The sequence below is a fragment of the Pogonomyrmex barbatus genome, unplaced genomic scaffold (assembly GCF_055798465.1).
Source record: "Pogonomyrmex barbatus isolate J1 unplaced genomic scaffold, ASM5579846v1 scaffold11, whole genome shotgun sequence".
NCBI lineage: Eukaryota > Metazoa > Arthropoda > Insecta > Hymenoptera > Formicidae > Pogonomyrmex > Pogonomyrmex barbatus.
In genome coordinates, this window is record NW_028297107.1 from 4093465 (window position 1) to 4109377 (window position 15913).

The 15913-nt window shown below is 38.6% G+C and overlaps 1 protein-coding gene and 2 long non-coding RNA genes across 9 annotated transcripts in view; 1 reads left to right on the forward strand and 2 right to left on the reverse strand.

The window, feature by feature from the left end:
• Klp10A (kinesin-like protein 10A) overlaps positions 1 to 15913 on the forward strand; it is a 35560-nt gene that overhangs the window by 5313 nt on the left and 14334 nt on the right. For 5 of the 6 annotated variants that reach the window (XM_011636771.3, XM_011636772.3, XM_089070771.1 and 2 more), the window contains exons 1-3: positions 11565 to 14196; positions 14635 to 14729; positions 15800 to 15907. In XM_011636771.3, the coding sequence (XP_011635073.2) occupies positions 13161 to 14196; positions 14635 to 14729; positions 15800 to 15907 (1239 nt within the window). In that variant the 5' untranslated portion in view covers positions 11565 to 13160. Of the gene's footprint in view, positions 1 to 11564; positions 14197 to 14634; positions 14730 to 15799; positions 15908 to 15913 lie in introns of those variants that run through there. The other variant, XM_089070774.1, reaches the window with a different exon arrangement.
• LOC105425827 (uncharacterized) lies at positions 5154 to 9525 on the reverse strand. 2 transcript variants are annotated; one of them, XR_967692.2, is made up of 2 exons: positions 8280 to 9525; positions 5154 to 5970 (listed from the first exon to the last, which is right to left on the reverse strand). It is a non-coding gene; the product is annotated as an uncharacterized LOC105425827 (long non-coding RNA). The 2 variants fall into 2 exon arrangements; XR_003096656.2 differs by having other exon boundaries at positions 7825 to 9525.
• Positions 9559 to 10884, reverse strand: LOC148937725 (uncharacterized). Its single transcript, XR_016137947.1, has 2 exons — positions 10393 to 10884; positions 9559 to 10134 (listed from the first exon to the last, which is right to left on the reverse strand). It is a non-coding gene; the product is annotated as an uncharacterized LOC148937725 (long non-coding RNA).

Below are 15913 nucleotides of genomic sequence, written 5' to 3' on the forward strand. Positions count from 1 at the left end.
TTTTTTGCAAGCTAAACGAATTCGTGGCATTTCCTTCGCGATGCTCTTTGACGTTATTAATTCTCTTCTCTGTCAGATGCGAAACTCGCCAAGACGCCAGATATCGATCTTTGTCTCGCCTAGATAATCAGAAACTGACTCAAAGGAACTTGGAAGAGGATCATATTTCGTAACGTGAATTTAGAGTTCAAGTTTCCCCTCGTGAAAATAGGATCGGCGAAATCGGCGCGTATTATCGGATAACTTTTCAGGTTCTTTGGGCAATTTTAAATTTCCCAGCGAAAGAAATTCGATGGGGCGACGAGTCTGGATGAAGTAAAGTTGCTCTGACGTCTTCTTAAAGCTTAGGAACGAGCTTTCGTTATCTATGTGTTCGTTATCTACGTGATTGTTCGCGACGGCATTAGAAATTAATCGTCCGACGTGAAATAAAAAATGAACTTTCTTATCTTACATGTTTTTGCAATTACGGCGGATGACTTCGATTTTAGAAAACGATGAGGCACCGCCGATCGAACGTCGTATTATTTCATCGGGATGATGTTATTTATAATTCGTCGCATCGCGCATCGCGCGATCATGTCTGGGAAACTTGGATTATTTCATACTACGTGCGCCGCGTACTTTGCACAATATTAGCCCGCCAACGCGGAATATTTCTAAGGCTTCCACTCGTCCTTGGGATTCAAATCGGACAGACTTTGTCACTATCTATTTGTTCGCCACAGTAGCGACCCGCTGACCTTTGGATGGACAGGCGGATCTGCAGAATGAACTTGCATTTCGAATAATTTGTCCATCGAAAAGAGGATAAATAAAAAAGTATATAAATTCTAATATTCCAAGTAGAGAGATCGGAGAGATCTTTCGTTCCTTTCGTGCAAACATATAAATTATAATTTACAACAATTCTTAATGATATTATTTAGTTTTTTGTTCTGTTACGTCAGAAAATTATTCTTTCGTAATTCGCGAAAGTATAAAAAGAAATCGGTGCAACTGCAGAATTAAAGGGTGTTGGAATCGCGTTTCTCTACACGCGTTTGTAATTGCGAAATTTAAGATGCGAGTTCTGGGCATTGCCGTGATCGCGTGTGGTCAGGAAATTCTGCGATGAGAACCAATCAACTTCCGGCTGACCGTGTGTGTGTGTGTGTGTGTGTGTGTGTGTGCAGATCGAAATTGAATTACGCGCGTCGCATCAGCGCGAGCTTTCGTGGTCGAGTGCTCTGGAATTAAAGGGAATGGCGTGTTCCGCGATGTTTATTCCGTATAAATTCATGCTCATACTGAGAACACTAAATCAGCCAATATTTGTGTAATGATAGTCTTTACCCTCTTTTCTCCGTTGTTTTTCATCGCAGCTTGTCATTACACGTTCTCCCGTTCGTGTGTTTTGAGACACACAGTCTGAAAACAGAAGCTCGCAAGCTTTAATCCAGCTAACATAGCTCGAATTATATAATTATCGAGAAAAGAAGTTTCCAAAACTATGTTTTCAAGTAAATGGAGTAAGCGAAGTATAATGATCTATAATATTTTAGAGTGGTACATGGCAGATGGTAAATTGATAGCTTGTTTGTACAATCGATTTTTCCCTGGCGAAAGTATCGAAGGAGGTCATTGTCCATCCTGGATTTTGCAATCTTATGCATCTGTACAGCCAATTGAAATACCGCATTCAAGATATATTTCCATTATTTTTTAAATTTATGATGTGGAGAATCAGCGCTGATTCTCATTTGCCCATGTATCACATCATATTTAATACCGAGAATCACTTCATTAATTTTTAAATCTAGTTTATATCTAGGTTTTCACTTAAATATAAACTTTTATTTTTTTTTTTTCCCTTAAATTACGGAAAAATATTTTAGCACTTGGTACTGGTATTTTCCTTTGTTTTGCAATATCGATACCTTCCAACATTATCCGAGTCCGGCGAATACTTTTGGATGGCAGCTCCGCTCTTTTACAAGACAATCGGCACAATTTTTATTAACGCGTTCTCTCCGCCGTTGAATGAGTCAGACCAGTCGCCAAGAAAGGCGAGGGTTTGCCAACAGCCGGTTACACGCACACGCGCGCGTGCACTGCCCGTGCCACGGCCTGTCGTAAATGCGTGTTAAGGTTTTTACCCGGCCGTGTCCCGAAAGCATCGAATCAGTCACTTCATAATTATCGATAATTGCAGCCTGGAACACTCCACGCCACCGGAAACGCGCATCGATCATCAGCTTATCACGGACAGCGGCTTATCTATATTCACCCCGAGTGTACGTATTGCGTTCACCTCTCCTTGTCTCCTACGCAGTGCATAGCGCACATGCTCTTTGCGAGATTAGGTTTCATAATTTACGATCAGAATTTACAACAAAAAAAAAGAAAAAAGGTTGAGTCACATGCGAATACGCGGTTTTATATATATATATATATTTTTTTTTGTGCAGCTTCGCATTTGGCTCGTTTTCTCAAGGAAGAACGAGCTCTTACTCGAGGCTATGGACGATTTCCGGCAGGTTGAAGATTATACGCGCCAAGTCTCGATTCGACCTTCTCTAATTGGCGGCTAATTCGTTACGTCACCGCGGTGATCTCTCGGCTGAATGGGTGCTATTGAGTTCTGCGGTAACGAACGTTTTGGTTCGTTAGCGAACTTACCGATTAATTCGCGAGAATCCCCACACACAATTGCCATAACGTCGTTCGAGTTTTTCACGGACATCGCATCGCATCGCATCGCAACGCGCTCTCACGCATAACGCGTGCAGATCGTCCTCGATATAATGCGGCCCGCGAAATCCCGCGAGAAATGTTCTGAAACCGGGGAATGAAAGACGCATGTTCGCGTGTAACAGTTTTTACGCAGTGTGATCAACGAAACGCGCCGTTTGAGTGCAGTTACATCATTACTTTGTTACGCGAATGAAATGGCAACGGATACAAGAGGCGATATTCTATTAGCACTTAATGTAAGAAGCGATTGACTTTTTATCTTCAATTCGTGCGAAAGTAGAATTTTTAGAAATTTTTTAGAATTTCTCTAAATACAGAAATATAGAAGTATATTTGAATATTAGGAGCATATCTTTATAAATTCTTCGCGAAAAGAAAATTTTTGCTGAAATATTTAAAAGTTTGCCTAAACATAAATCTGAAAATAATTTATATAAAATGTTCAAATTGATTTCCATGTTAGGACGCCTACTGAAATATATTGGGAATGAATTTTTATAATAAGACTATAATTATTTCTTCTTCAATATGCTGTCGTAGTGTGAAACTTTCTGAATTATATTTCTGTAAAATAGTGCAGAGCGATCTCAATTTGTTCTGATGGTGACACGACTCGAGGTAGTCGATGCGCCGATAAAAATTAGACTCGTGTCGTTCGTGTCATTCGTGTCGTTTGGGAAAAGGGAACAAAGGCCTCTCCCGTCCGATCGTAATGTTAATCAGTCGAGTTGCGCCTAGCCGCGTTTACTATTGTCCATATTTAAAGCATCTGGCCTTCGCGAACCTAAAAAAAAAATGGCATTGCACGTGCAGTCTGCTAACGATCGGGAAAACACGCGCATTGGCTGCGTGTCTTTTTTTTTCTGTGCGCATTACGAGAAATAGCGGATGCTATTTGTCGTGTGTGATTCAGCGCGAACTCGTTGTCGGATAAACGAGACTTCGAGTTTTCAGGCCTGAAGAACTCGGAACGTATCGATGGATCTCCAGTTGGTCTGCTCCAGTTTTATTTCTATTTTGATATCGAACACCTACCGGATACAGATTGACGGATGTGACTGAGTTCCGTAGGTGAGGTCGAAGGTTTTTTTAATCTCTTGAGAAATGCAGTTCTCGCGAGTCTTCATCGGGTGGTGCTGGATAGTTAACATTCACGCATTTTGACACGCTCGTCTCGTCTTGCAATTTCTTTAATCCCCGTGCATTAACGGGCATTCACGGGCAAGGCGCGTCTATTTTTGTCCGCGCTCTATTTCGGCCGCGGTATCTGGAGCTTGGTGAGCGACAGTGGACAGATATTCAAGTAGATGCACTTAAGACGCGTGCACCGAAGGCCGAGAATAGTGCGCCACGCGCGACAGGACGCGCTCACGTTTGATTAGCAAGTGGAGCACGTTCGTCAATTATGCCCGGCACGACAGCGTTATTAATCGCATCGCGTCAAATGATAATAAGCGCGCGACGCGATCGCACGTCAAGTATAACGTGACGAAGTGATTATGTAGGAAACGTGAGTGGAAGGAGGGGAGGGGGGGGGGGGAAGGTGAAATGAGAGAGAGAATATTTTTATATCAAGTACTGATATTATCCGTATCGATATTATTTTGTTTTATTATTATTTGAACTTTAGTCTAAGATTATAGATAAATTAAGACATTTTATAAAGTTCGAAGTATCGCGCACGTTTAAAAGATGTTTTATTACGTTAAAATACATATGGAATGGCTAATCCAGATGTAACATATAAAAATTACCGTTTACCGTTAAAATCTATCTAGAGCCTGATATTTTATATTCTCTTTTATATCTCTTAGGAGTTTAGGTTTTTGCTCAAAATTCTGAATTCAACATTCTAGAAATTCTTGGAAAATTCTTGGAATTTTAGGGTAGGATAACATCTTTGTCTTTGACACTTTGTCCATTATCAAGATTCTTGATTTTTGCTCCTGCTTTCTTGATTTGAACTCCTGAAATTCCTCCGAGTCGCGATTCTTGGAAATCTTAGAAATCTTGGAAAATTCTGGGAATATCGGTGCAACATCCTTGCCGATTATATTCTTCTGGTACTTGTTCGATTTTCGAGATGCTTGATTTTTATGATTCGAAATTGACCGCCGCGTACGATCCAGGACGTCAGCACTTTGCATACGTGGGTATCCTCCTTGACGCAATCCTGCGCTTTGAACGTAATGCGGTATTGCGGTGCAACAAGTGGCCGACACGCATTCTGCGTGTAATCCCGCTGTGCGTTACAGCGAATGCCCGCATAAACAATCTCGATAGTATCCTCGACAGACGCAAAAGTATTCGAGAGAGTAAAAGGATCGATGACTAATTTCGTCGAACATATCCCGGTCACCGCGATTAATCTCGTATCTAGATCTCCGCGTTCTGATAAATTATCGAACAGAAACATATAATTATGTAATTTTTTTTTTCTTAATGGAATACATATGTATTAAAACAGAATTAATACGTTACAATTATCTCGCTACCTTGTTACACATGAAATATCTTTGAACATGTGTTACAATTGACACGTGAAATTAGAAATTCGCTAATGATTAGTTTTTATAATTTTCAATAATTTTATTTCTATACTGACTTATTTTTATACACGCTTACAACAAATTAGAGGAGGATTATTTGACGAAACTAGATTTGTCTAGAAGTTCTTTTTAGCTAACACACAAAGATTATAATTATTTTACATATACGATATTACTTATGTTGGAGATGAAATATTTTTATATTACATTATTCTACTGGCATTTATAAAGATGATTTTCGTAAAATGGCGCACAACCTGACCTGACCTTTTCATGCCTAATGCATTCCAGGATGCAGGAATGCGCGTGTCACGTTGTTTAAGATACAAGATCCATCCCGTGTTTCTCCCTACCGTATACGTAGCCAATGATAAAAAAAGAAAGATGTAGAGAAACGTGTATAAGTCCTTGTCCGAAAGCGCACCGCATGTCGTCGAGAGCCGCACACACGTGGGCGCCGCAGCCTTATAAGGATGCCCATAAGGAGCCTCTCTCAGCTCACCAAACCTCACCTTGCCTTATCTTATCTTACGTCATTTGCCGTCCCCGTCCGTGCTCCAGTGTCTTGCATCCCCACGAAATCCATTCGCTCGCTCTCTCGCTCTCGCGTGCAATCCTGCGTGTAGTCCAAATTCCACTTTCCCTTGTTGCCACAGCATTGCCACAATCCTCTATACGTTTATCGCTTTGTTTGACACAAAAAGAGACATAAAATTGTGAGATCAAAATTTTTTCGCAAAAAAATTTTTTTTTTTTTAAGGCAATAAATAACTCGAGACTGTTATAAAATAAGTATCATCGTATTTCTAAATTTTTGTCTTATTTTTTTTGTTTTAAATTTACATTGTATTTTTCAATGTCTATACGATTTCATTTTTATTCGAGGATTTTATTTAACGTCTACCATATGGTATTGTTTCCTATACTGACGGATTTATTGATTCGTCTGTCTTGACAAAGAAACGTGTGCAATATCAAAATTTTATCGCAAAAATTATTTTTTTGAAGGCTATTGCAATAAATAATTCAAAAAGCTGTCATAAAATAATCATTGCATTTCGCAAATATTTATCTTTATTTTATTTTAAATTGTTTAAAATTTTTATTGTATGATGTTTATAATACGATTTTATTTTTACTCGAAGATTTTATTTAAGATCTACCGTATAGTATTGCTTCCAGCACCGGCGGATTTATTGATTCATCTTTCTTGACAGACTCATAACTCCAACAGAGTTCGGTCTAAGAGAACCGACTTTGTTTCGATTCCATTCGTTTAAGTTCATCTTATGCGCCTACACGTATTTCGAGCTCTTAGAGCGCGGTTCCCAAAGAGGGCAGGCAACCGCTGAGAAAAATTTGCGTTCCGCGTTATGTGTCCTCAAGTATCGCCCACGATGCCGCGGGTCTCGCGAAATGAAACTGGAACGGCCGCGAACCGCGATAGAAAGTAAATCAGAGTAAACCGCACAATATCAGAGACCGTTATCTCTTTTCCGCCATTCTCATCGCCGACGGAGAGCAGGCAAGAGCAGGAAGCGTAACGTCGATCTACGTCGACGTCGTCGTCATCGTCGTTTGCGGCTGATTAAAGCTATGTAAAATGCGCACGCTCGCGTGACATCGCCGCCGGTAAATGGCAAAAGGCAGCGTGTGCATCGATCTCTCGTTTACATCGCGCGTATCGATTTTCAGCAAACTGCAATTTTATCGAACGGGAAATTCGCCGTAACGGCGAGTTGTCGACGCGAACAGCATCGTTTCACCTCCGCCTCGAATTTCGCTCGGTTTTTCTTAGAACGTCATTCGATCGCGAACTGCGGTTCTATTTATTCATCGTTGGAAAGGGTACTTTAAAAAAAAAAAAAAAAAAAAAAAATTTTATCACGACGAATTTAATTTTATTTTATTTCATCTAAAGACAGAATTTAATCCATGATGCGCATGAATTACATCATTTTATCCTGCAATATAAGTATCTTTATTCCGAGAAAATTATCTTGTGATGGGTAAAATGTTCGAGGAAAATTGCTAGAGACATTACAACGATGAATATGCCAAAGATCGTTTGTCATAGATCATTGGATGTAACATGAGAAGGACAGCACGTTCGGTTTTGGCGTTTCGCCAAAGGCGTGCTCGATTCGATGCCTGTCTTTATCTATTTTACGCGAATTTTGCGGGCATCGTTCGACAACGGTAGTGCCTCCACAGGATACAAAACTGTTTTAAACGCAAGTTTCTCGAGAAAAATTGCTGCAAAGTTGCGATAATTACCGCACAGTTATACGAGGCATCGTTCATCGTAGATAAACTTGTAATTATTATATGGGGGTGCTATCTACGATTTGCCATCTATGCACGATGTGCTGTTACTTTGCAATAATTTTACAGTTATTTTGCCATATACATAACGCAAACTTGGACGATACCGATTGTCTTTGTAATAGACTCGAGATATTGAATTTCATAGATTCAATTAAAGAGCATTTAATTGAAAACGGATCTAACATTGAAAATTGCTGGAAAAACGACTCACGTGTCGTCTTCACGTGCGAATGCTTCACGCAAACATTTTTAAAGCCCGCACACGAAGGAGGATGACATAATGCCGTAACGCTTTTGCTGCTGCTCACATATAGAACATGCAAAGGCGTCGACATTTATCGCAGGCATGTAAAAGCAAATATAATCAGGCACATTACTTCATGTTAAAGACGCGATGCAATATACATTAGGCATTGCGTTATCGCAAAATTCTTTATTCATTAGCAAAGAAAAATTCAGAATTCTCAATATGGATTATTACATACGTAAATCTCTCTCTGAAACAAGTGTAAATTTTTTTTAGTGACACACGTGTCACTAATTTCGAAACGTAATAAATTCTCTATACTTTCTAACTTTTTTTATTTAATTTACATCAAATTCATGGATCGAGTCTTGTTGATTTGTTAAAAATTAAATAGTTTTTAATTTTTAATTGAAATTTACTTATCTCTCTGGTCCGTGGAAGATTTAATTTGCCTTCCCTCTCTTTGTATGCGTGTAACAGTGTGCTACGCAGGCGTGCATACGGTGTAATATACGTATGCGATTTTCCATGTTACCTAGCCTAACCTGGCCGAGTGGAATAGCCCAGCTGTTCAGTACTGGTGCCGTTAGCAACCCAGCTAAACGAACTTCGTATTCGAACTCGGCTCCGGCTGGTCGGTAACAAGCTCGAGTTCTGTAAAGTGGCGGTCTTTTGTGTCGTCGTCGCGAACTAGAAGGAACGACTTCGTCGTTTTCTTTCTTTTCCCTCCCACGCGACTACATTGGTATATTCCCAAGCATGGTGAATGCCTCGGACACAAAATCGCACTAATTTTGAGTGTGCTCCAAATACGTCGTATTTCGTGGTTGTCCGAGAAAATGACAATGTTGCAGAACAGCTGGTTGGTCCTGAGAACTTAACAACCTTGTTCGACTTGATATTTTTAAGAATTAATAAATAGATCACGTGATTAATGAGAAATTATTCTGGATTTAAATTAAGTTTAATTTCCTTGTTAATTTTAGATTTAAATTCGCGATATTTATGCATTATGCAAGCTAAAAATATAAGATATCTCAGATGCAATTAACATTTACAGAATGTTCAGATGAACGTTATAAACAAAATATCTTAAATTATTTTTGGTTTTCTTAATTCTATGTCAATTCCTATAGCACCTAATTTGTACAAACTTAAACTACTTTAAATACTTTTATAAAATATGTATTGCTTACAATTCTCACATTGCTGCTTTCGCACGTTCACTCTCTCATTTTGCTTTCTGTATATCAGGCTCGTACATTTTTCTGTTTGTTCGCACGCTCGCCCACTCGCTCGTTTCCTCACTCGTTCGCACGCTGAACTCTTGTTACACATCACGGGTTAACGACTCAATTTTCTACATTATTTTCTATATTCCACGTGAGTTACAGTCGATTTCAGTTATTTCTTGCCCACGATCCGATCTCAAAATTTCACGATGGAATATAGGTGCTTCTCAGTTCTCGGAAGCCATTAATACTTTACGCGTAAGATATATAGAATATATAATATCGATTTTAATATAATTTTATAATTGATGTAGTGAACCAACGGACATTTATAGCATGAATATGCCAGAAATAGAACAAGGGATTTAATTTTTATTTCGAAAAGAAGAAGAGAATTTTAATTTAAATATTTTAAATAAATTAATTAATTCTTGTTAATTATTTTACTTCTTTAGGATATTTAGGATTTTGTTATTTTTTTTCGAGATTCTTTGCATTTCTATATTCTCGCTGCAACATTTTAATTTCCTACAAGTTGTACTTTCGACAGTAAAGCGATCGTCAGTTTTCTCGGTTTAATTTCTAATCACTGGCATCGCGGATTTACGAGACATTTTGTAGCTTTCCATTTTCACTTGCTGATCTCGTGGTGATGTGCGAAGTATATCACGACCAACGGTGCATATACATGTATACATATATATATATATATATATATATATATATATATATAAAAATTATTTTTCTCTAGAATCTCTGCTTTGTGTATCGACGATATAACGTATCGTTCTCCGCGCGCGTTTTACACACGACGGATCTGCGATGCAGGAAGCCGCTGCTTAAATTTAATGTTCAATAGACCGTGCGGCTGGATCCCCGAACCGAGCATTTTAATGTCTCGTTTAATCGGGATGCGACCGAAATGCATTTGAATAGAAATCGGAGCGGCGACGCGTGCCGATCGTATCGTCATCTCTGCCATTATTTCCGTCGTGTCTCGACTTTGATCTTGCATTATGCATGGAAATCACAGCCGATTGCGCTAGAAAACAGGTAGCCAATTAAAATCGATCGGAATCGTATTCACGAGCAAAAATTAAAATTAATTTAAAAATTAAAATTTTTCTCAATTCTACTTCATATATATTTAATAGTTTGAATAAAATATTTTTAAACAATTAGAAAATATAATTATTTTATTTGTGTAGTATTGAAGAAACGCTTTAAGCTTGTTGACCTCAAAATTGAAGACTTTTTTTTTTTTATATTACGTGGCGAGGCATACTTATGGCAATCGTACCTGTCGAAGGGGCACGGTGCATTTCCGTGATGCAACAGTCGTCTGCATGTGCAGGAAAGGCTCGACTTCCGAGTATACTGTAAATAAATATCGGCTAGTATATATGTGTGGTCACGCACCGGGAGCTTCGAGTCGCACATCGTGAATGTTAGATAAGTCTAGTGTCACATCCGGATGGAAGATCGTCTGTGATCGATCAAGCTGATCGAGATATGCATCTCCTTCGAAGCTAAGAGTCTGTATTTCCTGCATCTTTACTTGAACGTTCGTCGACGTACGAAATACTAATCTAAATTACCTGAAACTGAAAGTTGTTTTAAAATAAATTAGCAACATAAAGTGTAACGAAAAATTGATACATTCCTGCGGATTTATATTAATCCCGATAGAGGATCTTGATTTTCTCGCAAGACACATATTTTTCACACATGGATGTAATAACAGAAAACAGCAGAGGATTTCCGCTGAAGAGAATTTACTTCAGAATTTGAAGAACATAATTACTTATTTATTATAATGTCGGAATAAGAATGCATGAATTCCTGCGAGCCTTTATTTCTCACTTATCGAGTTGGGAAAATCAGTCGCGAAAATTCGCACAGTGCTATCTAATCGTTAACAAGATACCGTTAATGCTTCTCATTATCGTCCGCGCTGCAATCGGCGATACAAATCGGTCGCGACGTCAGTTCACCTTCGACCACCGCGCGACTTGCTCGATTCCACTCGTGACTTTAGGCAATTTCTCATCCCGAAATAGCACCTGAATTATTTCCCGCATATACGCCCGCTACGGAGACTGTTCTGTATCGATTCCTCGAGTGACATTCGTGCCGCGGGCGCGGGTCGCGCCGCAAAAATCTACGCGCCGTCGATCGTGACATTAACCTTCGCAATATCAAATGCGCACGCGAAGCGGAAATCTAATCGATATCTAAAGACAACGACAATTTTCTTATCGAATTCACGATAATTACATTTTTTCAGCTCGTGTCACGTGCTCGGGTTCTCTCCGCGCAGTCGGCGGATCTTTTTTTCTGGTTTCCGACACGACACGATAATTAGATAATACTTCCCTTTTCTCTTTTATTTTTACGACCGTGAACTTTTAATTTTGCGATACGTGCCGCTACCGCTGCGGTATTTCTTTCCGGCCGGATAATTCGCATGCGTCTCGTCGGATGGAATCGGTATTGTGACCGATAGCGCATAACGCGCACGGGCTCATCGAGGCAGGCCGAGAAATTGTTTATATGGTGGGGGCCCCGCACCGGGCGAAATTACTCGCTCTGGGAGTCATAATAAGTGCGTTTATGAAACGCTGCTTGGTGAACGTTGTCAGTCGATCGTGTCGCGTCGCGCAATGTTGACATATATATATATATATATATATAAATCTCGCGGATGCGTCGACTGCCGATTTTCTCGACGGCCGCCTCCACCCAATTTGCGGACGCGCGAACTTTTGGTGCGATGTTAATTATTCCGCCCTAGTTTCGCTCTATTAACCGCTCCGCCGTGTTACACGCTTCGTAACGACGGTGCTCGGAGCCTGCGAGAGTTACACGTGCGATGAAAAGTGTAATCTAAACTACGTGAAACTGAGAAAATAAGTTCGAATTCCTTTTACCATTGAACAAGATCCGGAGGAGAAGAAGTCTGAAATTTACATTTCGAAAAGCAAATTCTTTTTTCTAAACATTACAACTTACTGGTTAATAAATACTTTACTGATTAATAAATTATTTATATCGAACGAAATAATTATATTGCACATTATTTATCTGGTAAAAGGCAAGGAAATTAAAAGATGTTTGAAAATTTGTGGACTGTACTATGAAGTAATTAGAAGTAATTAACTTTTTCAAACAACACACACACACACACACACACACACACACACACACACAAGCTGTATTATTCGTAATTTCATGAATTAAACATACCGAGAATTCTTCGTGCAAGTGCGTTTATTCTTGAACCCCGGAGAGCATTCGTTAGGGCAAATATACTCTCGAAGAATAATCCACGACCGCGTTCGAAGACAGCGGGGGGAAAAAAAAAGAAGACGGAGTCTTCAGATCCTAAAAGCCTCCCTCCGCTTTTTAAAGATCGGGACAAAGTGCTCCCAAGAATTTCGTGAATTTTCACCGTGGCGTCGTGCGCGTGGCGGGCATTGTCCGGGATTAAACCTGCACGTTCCTGAAGAGGTTCCCGACGAATCGATCGCGCGAGTCGTCCACAGTCCTTCGTTGCCTTCGATTCGGTGATACTTCCAGTCTTCTCATATCTTCCGCGGAAAAAAATACGCGATAGCGGGAATGTGTTCAAGTTCGAACGAATTATCATCGAAGTAGTGCGAACGTCGTGCCAATCTTTTCATTGACTTGAACAGTGTAAATGGAACGAGAGCAGGTTACACCGGGATATTGCTAGATGACTACTAGATAACAGTATAATTTGCGAGAATTCATGAGAAAAGCGCAAGAAGTATATAGGAGTTTGAGGAATTATTGTGAAGAGAACGAGAATGAGAACGCAGAGACGTTATAACTTGTCAATATAAACATTCATTGTAAATTATGGATACGAAAATAACGACGACATATACTTTAAAAAACAATTTTTTATAAAAGATTATTGAACAAAATAAAATATAAATAATGTGTTATAGTCAGATATCAGAAAATTATTATTAATAATATCACTTAAATTAGTCTTATAAAATTGTGTCAAGTCGAATTTCTTCACCAACTTGTAAAACCAATATGGATTGGTTATCTCTTTGTGTCTGTGGTACGAAGCGCAATCTCAATGATAGAAAGGCCAAGAAAGAAGGAAGACGCAAGAAGAACAAGAAATCCAAAAAGAATTCCAAGCAGAAGGGATCTCATGAAGCGCCGCCATTTATCGTCGATGAGTTTTCGCGCAAATTGCAGAACGAGGAGCCAATCGAGAAGGAAATTGCGGGGAGAGAATGGTTGAACGAAGAAGTTGTTAATTACCTCAATGATAGCGCGAAAAATCAGATCGGGTCAAACGATCAAACTGATCCATCGAAAGTCGACGACTCGCCGATCAATCCCTGGCCTTCTCAAATCGACGACGATCATGAAAGCTTTGAGAAGGATTCGGAAAGAAACGTGGGCGAATCCGAGCCAGGACCACGTGATATCGATTACTACTACGACAATGTGGTTCTACATTCGAGATGTGGCTCGAGTACGGCCGATGAAAACGAGAAGCAATTCAACTACATCTCGGATGAGAAAGAACACGATGAAGAGGCGGATCTGGATGATTCTATTCCAATATCGATGACTTCCGAAGAGCCTGAAGATTTATCCTGGAAATCTGAAGTAAAAAATAAACAGGATTCGGTTTTGAGATCGAGTTTTGATAAAAAATCCGGAGAGAGAATTTCGTCTAGAATTAATTTTTCTAACGAGGAGCGGGGAAAATCGAAGGTGAAAGAATCCTCGAGGAAAGGCTCCAGGAACGTTCTTCCGCCGATCAAAGGGAAATCTCCCATCGAAACTTGCAGCTTGAGTAATGAGGAAGCCCACGTGGAAACGAATAAATTTGGTTTTAAGAAAATTGCGGCGTTTTGTGAACGAAATGAAGTTCGACGAAAATTGAACTCGTGCAGCTTCGAGATTCGATCGTTCGAAGATGAAGCGCGAGGTGAAAAGACGACGAGGATTCGGGGCGAAGGGTCCATGATACCCAGACTTGCATCCCCCATGAGGCAGGGAATGGCATCGACCAAAAGCGACAGCGATAAATCGGGGATCATACAAAATGGTATATTGTTGCACATAAAAAATTATGTGCATAAGATGTTTAAAAAATAAAAAATTATAGATGTTACATTATTTATCTTAGTTTTAGAAATGAGTGATGATTTTTGAGAATTATTAAATTATTTTTGAGAGATATTAGCTCCGAATTACATAAAAAGGTGTACTTACTTGACATGAAATAAAATAATAAAAATAATATAATAATAAATAGTAAAATAATTTAATTTAATTTGTAATTTTTATTTAATTTATGTAATATAATTTATTATTATACATGATGTTTATGTTTAATTCATCTTCTGTAAAAGAAGTCGCGCTTTGTTTAATTTAAAACAACGAATACTCGCAAGTACTGACGGAATTATTACAACCACATTATATTATTATTATTATTATTATTATAGTTCTTATACATTACAATGTATAATTTCTGTTTCAGGTCGCGTTCACTCGGCAGTCGTCTCCGGTGTCAACTTAGAACAGCGCACCGTAACTGTAGAATGGTTCGAGAGAGGAGAAACCAAAGGCAAAGAGGTAAGTGCGTTCATAAAAAATATGAATAATTTGTAATTATTCACAAGCAGTTACAAATTTAAATCTATATTTTTAAATTAAATTTTATTTATTAATCGATATTATTTAAAGAAAAATATAAATAACTTTTACATTGTCAAAAAATAAAATTTTTAACAATACATAAAAAATGTTTATAAGAATCTTTTTATAAAAATAATTTGAAATTGCATTTTTTCATCTTGCATTTATTAAGAATACAGAATTTATTAAAAATACCACTATGTAGTCAGATCCCACGCATGAGGTACGTGTTGAATCGTATTTTTATTTGACATTTATGAAAAATGTTGCGCTGCGACCAAAGTTTCTCTCTCGCGATATCACCGCGTTGAACTGCAATATATCAATTTCGCACATTCGCACGGTTATTTGACTATTTTCAATTCCGCGATGCTTATGCAATGCCACAGGGCTAATGTGCAGACCGCTAATGGGGGCGCGAATCTATTTCCGACAGGCTTGCAGGTCTGCAAATTTACTGTCAGTCAGGTCGGTCCGTTCAAACGTGACTTTTGCAAAAAATCGCAATACGTGGACGAGAGACTCGCGAGAATGTTAATTTTCAATCATAAACAAAATATTATACGATCTACTCAATGCAGATGCAATTATCTACGTTGCAATTTTACATTTTGTGGATAAATGTTAAATGTCGAATTTAGAAGAATATCTGTTAATTATTCATCTTGCGAGGAATTTTTCTAATTCTTAATTTTTTTCTTTATAATTTTATGTTCTACGGAATTGTAACATTTATACATAATGTATCGACAAAGTTTTATTCCACGCCGAAAGGTAATTTGTCAATTGTAAAATTTTATAAATATATTGCCCTTATTCGAATAATTTCTGCTCTACTTTCACTATATCGTATAATCTATCTACTTTATTGGTCCCAAGGGAAATCAAACGATGAGTAATCTCTAGTAATGCTGTTTCCGCTTTGCAATTGGTATCAATCGCGTATTAAATAATTAAAAAATATTGACAATTTAAAATTATTTGAATATTTATATTTTTTTCTTTAGGTGGAGATCGATGCGATTCTCGCTCTGAATCGCGATTTGAACCAAAAGATGATGGGACCACCGCCACAGATGATGAACAATCATATGTTGGCATCCTCGAGAGCAAGGGTACGT